Below are 7,857 nucleotides of genomic sequence, written 5' to 3' on the forward strand. Positions count from 1 at the left end.
TTGTAGAACTGAGCTTAACCAAAAGTTGGGGAGAGACATTCGGAGCGACAAGAGAGGAAGTTGGAGCAACATCAGAAATGGAATTATTGTCGATAGGAGATGACGCAATTGAAGAACAACGAAGAACTCAGAGAAAAAGAAAGATAGAGACTCGTCAAAGCGGTTACAGCTCTGATACCAGTATAAGAATGGTTTTCATTTAATGTTGTAACAGTTTGGAATACAAATTTATACAAACGACAGCTGACAAGAAGCCAATAACTAACTCAAGAATCTAATTGAACTAACGTCACGTGATCTGTTACAGGTTTGTTACCACTCTTCAGCCTTCTCTCTAAGAAGCTTAGCTTTCTCATTTTCAGTCTCAAGAAGCTTGGTTTCCTACTATTTTGGATAACAAAACTAGAGTTGTATATTAGTAAGAAGAAAATGAAAAATAAGGAGCTTTTATTGCTTTTTCACTGGATTTTTCCAAGGAGAGGCATGACTGTCAAAATTTTATACATGAAGAACTGAGATGTTTCCCCGTTGTCTCACTAACCACCTACTCTTCCATCCTTATCTAATCTGATGATTAAAATAAACAAGCATATCCCGCTAATTCACAATTCATCCTTTAAGTCTTCAGTACTGCTCTTCTCGCTTCCACTAGCATCAACACTACCAGATTTTGGAGTGCCAGCAGGTTTTTGAAGCTTGAAAGGAATTGATGCATGCTTCTTGATGAATTTATATAATTCTACCGCTGTTCGATTAGCTTCAAAAGTAATCTGCTTGAAGACGAAACCATATGTTGTCATAAGGCAAACTTCAGTATTTTTTTTTGAAACAGAGAAAAAATAAAATTAACAGAAGAGGAAATAAGTTTTCATCTTTAGCTCCACAAACCGGATCAGAATTCTTATTTCCTGCAGGGAAAAAGAGGAATGCGGGGAACCCATCAACCTGCAAAACAAAATCAGAAATATTTTTCATTGAAGTGTTAATTTTTGCCCTTTCTATTCCCTTTATTTCTCCTTTCCAGGTATTCTTTCCAACATGGACCATAAAAGATTAAAACTAAGAGCCCCAAAAATAACAAACTTAGTAATCAGCATTTCCAACAAGCTTCTACATAGAAGAATTAGAAAGCTAAAGCAGTAAGCACAGAATCAGAAAGGTTATGATTTAACGAGGATACCCTTATGCAAGGTATCACCTTTTAACAAACAGTTGAGGGTCAATGATCAAGTTCTAGTCATGCCAAATGTCAATATACAGTTGGCTATGCAATCTATACAGATCCCAATCAGATAAAACAGCATCTAACATCAAACTGCAAGTAGAATAAGAATCTTATGTAGATCACATACCACCTCATGTGTATAAAAGATAGCAGATTAACGTTAGCATAAAAACAACTTATTATAAGTCGAAGTTCATGATCAAGACCTTTACTCTTGGGTGCTCATTGGTGCTTCCATCCATCTTGGCAATGACAATAGAATCAATGCCCTGCAGATGCTTGGCAAGTTTGTTGTAAATGGGCTCCAGTGCTTGGCAGTGCTCACACCATGGTGCAAAGATCTGGTTCATAGAGAAATATCAGAATCATTCCAATTAAAAGAGAAATTTGAGAAAGGAAAATTAAATGCAAGTGGTTTTCAGATTTAACTATACAGGCAGATTACTACCTCAAGGAGAACATCCTTTGACTCATCCAACACAATCTCATCAAAGTTATTTCCAACCACTATTTTCACATTTCCATCGTTCTGTCCCAGTACACACATAGAAGGAAGTTGGCTCAGGGAGATGAGATGGAACAAAAGCACCAAGAATACAAAATAAAAACTTACAGACTCAGGAATTGGATCTGACTTATAGAAAGGCTTAAGCTTGTCATCCAGAAAATCCTCTGCAAATGCCTGACATACAACAGAAGAATACAATAGCTGAATACATGCATCAGATCAAGCATTTTCCAAATTAAAAGTAAATTATGTTCAATGCATTACAGTTCAATCATTTACACCAACAAGAAATACAATTTTGAATCTTTTTCGTTTCCCTTTTTTTGGGGGGTGGGTGGGGGAGGTATCTAGAACGAAAAGTTTTCAGGTGTTTCAACCTTAATACGGTCTAAGGTCAGTTCACCATCAAATACGTACTTCTTGGCATCCTCATTTCCTGCGTATGCGAGAATCTGCGGGCAATGAAATGTCATATAACAGTTGTTGATCCCCAAAAAAAGTATAAAAATAATTAAGAGAAAGAAATAAGACAGTTACATGTGGACCATCTCCAGTGACACCAAAGAAGTATGAAACTGGTCCCCCAACTTCTTCATTGTCCATTTCAATATAGACTAAGATAAGCTGCAACGTATCAGAAACACCATAATGAATTCCAGGCTAGACATTAATAATTTTGGTATAGAAAGCAGGATAACCAGTTTCAACAGAAGTAGGACAACATATAAAGGAATGCCATGAACAAATCTGAGAAGATGTATGTAGATTAGACATTGTATTGAGCAATTTAAATTGATAAACATGTAAAACAACTCCCAGATCAATGCAGTATTCAGTAGGGATAAATTGATTGGACATGTTCCAAATACTCGCTCTGAATACCAGCCCAGTGAAACATCAAATCCAAATACTGGCTTGAAATTGATTCTGGGTTCTAGACAGGTGTTAAAGTAAAATACCAGTGACAGATTTCTCCATGAAATTATTCAAAGTTACCTTTCCCTTGAAAAACTTTGCTGCCTCCTGAAATATTGGAATGAGCTTCTCTGAACTGTTTGAAGTGGCAAACAACAAAAGCTGAAAAGAAAAGCAATTGACATGTCAAAACAATGAGAATAAAAAAATCCACCAGTCCAAAAAGGTGTTCATGTTTGACATCAGAGCTGTGATAAGTGGCACAGATCTTACCTGTTTCTTGATTGGATTCTCAAAAAGCAAAGGAGCACTGTCCCTAGTAAATATGGTCACCAAAGGAAGCTTGTTGGCAAGCACAAACTCAACTATAGAAGATTTGGTAAATTGGCCATCTGTAGATATAAAAAACCAAGCAGTGATGGTTTTGAGGATTTAATTGTTTCATGGTACATAATCCATGCATATACATCAAGGGAACTAACCGAAGTGGCTTAGTTTCTCTGCCTCTTTCTTCAGCAAGACCAGAGCAGGACGTTTAACTTTAGGGTCAAGGTGGAACAGCTTGGCCACATCAGGGCTGGTAGTTTGGTAGAAGTTAACATAATCTTCACCTTTTGAGGCAGCAGAAAGCTCATTACTTTCAGGACCCTGACATTATTAGAGAAAGTTGATGAGAAACCAGTAATCATGGTAGACGATAGAAAGTTCAGTTAGAATATTAAGATGATGTAAATTCCAACGAAATGAATGTTCATGATCTCAAAATTGGAAATTGGCCTTTCAATTTTAAATTCAATTAAGCCAAGTCACTAAAGCAGTTTGTGGATCTTATGACTTCACTATACAATTTTCTATACAATTGAAAATTTTAGGCTCATAGGCATAGGGCTCAGCTGGGGGGGGGGGGGGGAGAGACAACTTGGAGAAGTCCATTTCCATCATCAAGTTTCAAACATTGCAGAAAATAAACTGGTTAAAAATGCATCCATGTTCAAATCAACTAAAAATAAAAGTAAACCATTCGTACAGATGGGGGAAGGCAGGAGTTGTTTAGAAGAAAACGAAGTTTAACAAATTGTTTTATTGATGGAAACACCACGCCGACAGGGCTGGTCAATACTGAATTTTTCAAATGCCAGTAATTCATGGAGATTGAGTTCTGGCATTGAAGGAACAACTTTAGAACCTATACTAACAAACAGCAGGCAGTTTCATCAGATCTTAAGCTTTCAAATCCAATAAAGAAACCAACAAAATTTGATGATGTCATTAGTCACCAGCACTTGGACTCCAAAGTCATTACCAAAATCAAACTTAACAAACATGTGGAAATCCTTGTATTTTCATGAAATCAACATAACCATAATATGACATAACTACTCTAAGTTGGACAGATGGAGAACTAGAAAACTAAGTAGAGAAAATCAACGAAGGGTAAGGGAGCTTATATGGGTAATTGTGCAAGTTGTAGAACAAGTGCACCACTATCTACCAGCATAAAACTAGAAGAAGAATAAGGAAGTACCACAAGAGAATAAAGAAAGGCCAAAACCAGTTTATCTTCAGTATTCAATATCCGCTCTGCATCCTCTGTTGTGGTTATGTTGTAAATACTAGGTCCAGTCTTCTTCTTAACCCAAGTCACAATAGCATCTCTATAGAATAAATTAAATCATCAGCCTTCATCATAAAAGTGTAGTAAGGTATTCAGTCTCAGAATATTAATCAATAAATTGTCACTACAGCCAAACAAGGACTGCCCTCAAAATTGTTTTAGAACTTAAAAAAACTAATAAACTATATAATAAAAAAAAAAAAAAGTGAATCTAGTTCTACCATACACAGTATGCCCCCCATATAATAACCCCACATAATAAATCTCTTCAATCCAATACAATTTTGAGTAATTAAGTTGGTTCCATGGATTATTATTGATATTTCTAATACTTATCCGACCAAATTCGTGTTTAAGCATTTCTACATATTGTAGTAATGAGTACAGATTTTACAATTTTATAAGATCAACAGGTTGTGAGCTTGAAACATGGAAAACAGCCTTCCCGCGAAGCGGGGGTAAGGCCGCGTACATTTGCCCCTCACAGACCCTGTAGTAGTAGTAGGAGCCTCGTGCACTGAGACGCTCTATATAATCAACAGGTGCATATAGTGCAAAACTGAGGGTGGACTATGTTCACCACCTTTCATCTGCTGAATTATCTCTCAATCAGCATGATCTTATTTCATGTGGTTCTTTGGTGTCACCTAACAATCCCTTATTCTCTGCTTAGCTTCCAGATGACCAGTTCCTTCAGTCAAAAGGAGATTTCATTTTTCTGTTTTTTTCCCTCCTCTCTTGATAGACTCAAAATTTACTGATTGGGATGAGGAATCTAAAAATATCCTTCAACAAGGGAATTTCTATAGATGATAAAAACCTTTGAGATTGTTTTGAGACCCTTTTGCAGGCTTAAAGAACTGCCGTTCACAAACTTCAAGACAATAGGGAGGCAACCATCAAGGGGTGAAATTTTATTCTGGATGTAATTAACACGAATTTTTTAATTTTTGATATGCAGCTTTTTTGGTTGTTTATTGGAGCATCCTCTCTTCTCCAGTTTATTCTTCCTTTTAATAATGTTCTCTTCTAACATTTGCAAAAGAAAAAAATGCCTATTAATCAGAAGGCAGTCAAGCGTATGGAAATTAGCTAGGAAGCTCACAGCTGAAGCAAATCCTTTTTCGATTAAACAAAACTTGTCACATCTACCACATCATCTATGTGAATGTTAACTGAGATAAAGAACTAAATTAAGCAAAAGAAAAACAAAGAATTCAAGGATGTTACTTGGTTCTTTGGCCCGAATAAAGTTTGTGAACTCCATCAATGAAAAAGTACATTGTAGGGAACCCCTGGATATCATACTTCTCCGCCAATTCATTTTCTTCAGTGCCGTCCACCTTCGCGAGTGCCGCCACTCCCTTTAACTCAGTCGCAGCTGCGGCGTATTCCGGGGCAAAAACCTGGCAGTGTCCGCACCATGGCGCGTAAAATTCCACCATGACGAACCGATTCTTCTTCAAGAACTTACTGAAATTCTCATCTTTCAGTACAACAACATCCTTCTCGTCAAACTCCGGCTGCAAATAAGACCCCTGATCGGAATACATTCCGTCGAAATCTTCATTACCTTCATCGGTGGGGAATTCCGGATTTGAAGCCGAGTGGTTGACGATGGAAGCTTTTTCGTCGTCTTCCTCAAGGAAACTAAGATCTTCGTCGAGATCTTCGTCTTTCTTAGAGGAGTCAAAGGAGGGAGTTGCAGAGCAGAAGCCACTGAAGAGCAGAAGCACTGATAACGAAAGAAGAAGAATCCGAGTCTCCATTGCCGTAGTAGAAGATCCAGACAGAACCGGTTCGGAGGATTCATAGCTCAAGATCTGACGGGTCTTCTTCTATTTGTGAGGAGAAGTTTAAATGCTGAACCGTTAAATTTTGACGTGTGAGTTGTAACGGATCTGTAGGTTTTGAAAGAAATGTGAAAGACAAAGCTTCACCATCTCACTAAAGCTAAAATCGTGGGAGACTACTTCTGCTCCTAGAAAATAGAAAAAGTGACATGTTGGCTACTAGGTGGCACACATTCACAGGGCATAGGTTATCATAACCAGTGCACGAGGCTTCCACAGTTCCACCACTGAAGGGCTTGGGAGGGGTCATACTGTACACACCCTTAGCCCCGATTCACGGAGAGGCTGTTTCTCGACTCAAACCTAAGACCAGAGGTCGCAATAGAGCAACCTTACTATTATGCTTAGGTTTGCTCTTCGTGGCACACATTCATGGGATTCAACTAATTGATGGGGTCTCATACGGTGGACCAATCATGTGCTTCCACGTGTTCTAATAAAGTCATTACAGATTTGCCATGGGGAATGGGTGATATGGTCATATTGAGTCTTAGATATGTTAAGTTAGGGAGAATGTTTTTTGCATGTGACGTAGGGGCCATGCCCACGCACAACAGGGGCTGGAATGATCGCCATGCCCCCCATGTATGACGAAAATTCTGCCCCCTTTTGTGCCACCACGTGGGCTCTCACTGGCTGGTGCACGCGGCGTGGCCCCTGCATCCCATCCAGAAGACAGCGCCCCATTAAGTTATTAACTTTTGGATCCATGTGTCAACAAAATTTTAGTTCTATCCAATCTGCTGCATGGCAGATATAAAAAAAAAACACACTCTCTAGACTTGTTGGACTAGAAAAATTCCAACAAGATAAAGACTCAATTCTGATTCATAACTCTAAGTAGTGTTTGGTATGCATTCTCAGAATAGATTCTAGGTCTGGAACACATTCTAAAATCTGAATAGATTTTCGGTCTAAAAAGCATTCTGAAACCTGAATAGATTTTCGATCTAGAATGCATTCTGAAACCTGATTCTATTTTATTTCTTGTTTTAGAATTCGTTCTAGACCTAGGATCTTTTATAAGAATGCATAACAAACACAACATAAGTTTAGAATCAAGCTTAAAAGGTTATATGCTTATACAAGAAGTGTTTTCCTTTTTTTTTGGGTGGAGGCGGGGGGGATTGGTCAAAAACCAGAATTAGACCCATAATTTAAAATTGAACTTGACATTGATCTTGGAATAGGGAGATGTTTGTGAAGGTTGATTCTCAAATAGACAGAAACCCAATTCTGCCCAATTCTAAGCTGAACATCCAAGTAGCATTTGAAGTGATCAAGGGTAACATAACCTTTTGACCCAGATTTAATTGGGTTGTGAAATCTAAACCAAAAATCTGATTTTAAGAGACAATTGATTTTAAGCATTAGTTAGCACATTCATCAAACCCTATTGCAGATTTGAAATAAATAGGGAATTCAGGATATAACCAACAAAGACCTAGAGAAAACAATGCCTTATGGGCAGGTCTTACCCCTAATACATTCTGCGTGCTTCATTTTAAGCAGAGCACAAGATGGAATAGATCAGATCCACTAAATGCTCCATCCTAAATTTCCAGCTGCGTTTAGTTCGAAACCGCAACCTATTTGAATTTAGGTTGGATCAGAATAGGGTGCTTAGGATATATTATCTGGACCCAAATCATGAAGTTTCATGTAAATGTAGATTCAACCTTGATTCATCAAAAAGCAAAATATAAGGGTCATAGGAATTATCATTTGGTGCAATTTCATA

The 7,857-nt window shown here is 37.8% G+C and overlaps 1 protein-coding gene across 1 annotated transcript; it reads right to left on the reverse strand.

Moving 5' to 3' along the window:
- Positions 1-388: 388 nt before the first annotated feature.
- On the reverse strand, positions 389-6,091 carry LOC122653723 (protein disulfide isomerase-like 1-4). The gene is made up of 12 exons (XM_043847659.1): positions 5,494-6,091; positions 4,174-4,303; positions 3,131-3,296; positions 2,922-3,040; positions 2,730-2,810; positions 2,271-2,357; positions 2,111-2,185; positions 1,839-1,907; positions 1,674-1,754; positions 1,432-1,566; positions 889-945; positions 389-770 (listed from the first exon to the last, which is right to left on the reverse strand). The coding sequence occupies exons 1-12, from the start codon at positions 6,030-6,032 to the stop codon at positions 603-605; spliced, it is 1,707 nt and encodes a 568-aa protein (XP_043703594.1). The 5' UTR covers positions 6,033-6,091; the 3' UTR covers positions 389-602.
- Between the last annotated feature and the right edge of the window lie 1,766 nt (positions 6,092-7,857).

Source organism: Telopea speciosissima, chromosome 3 (genome assembly GCF_018873765.1).
Source record: "Telopea speciosissima isolate NSW1024214 ecotype Mountain lineage chromosome 3, Tspe_v1, whole genome shotgun sequence".
NCBI classification, from domain to species: Eukaryota; Viridiplantae; Streptophyta; class Magnoliopsida; order Proteales; family Proteaceae; genus Telopea; species Telopea speciosissima.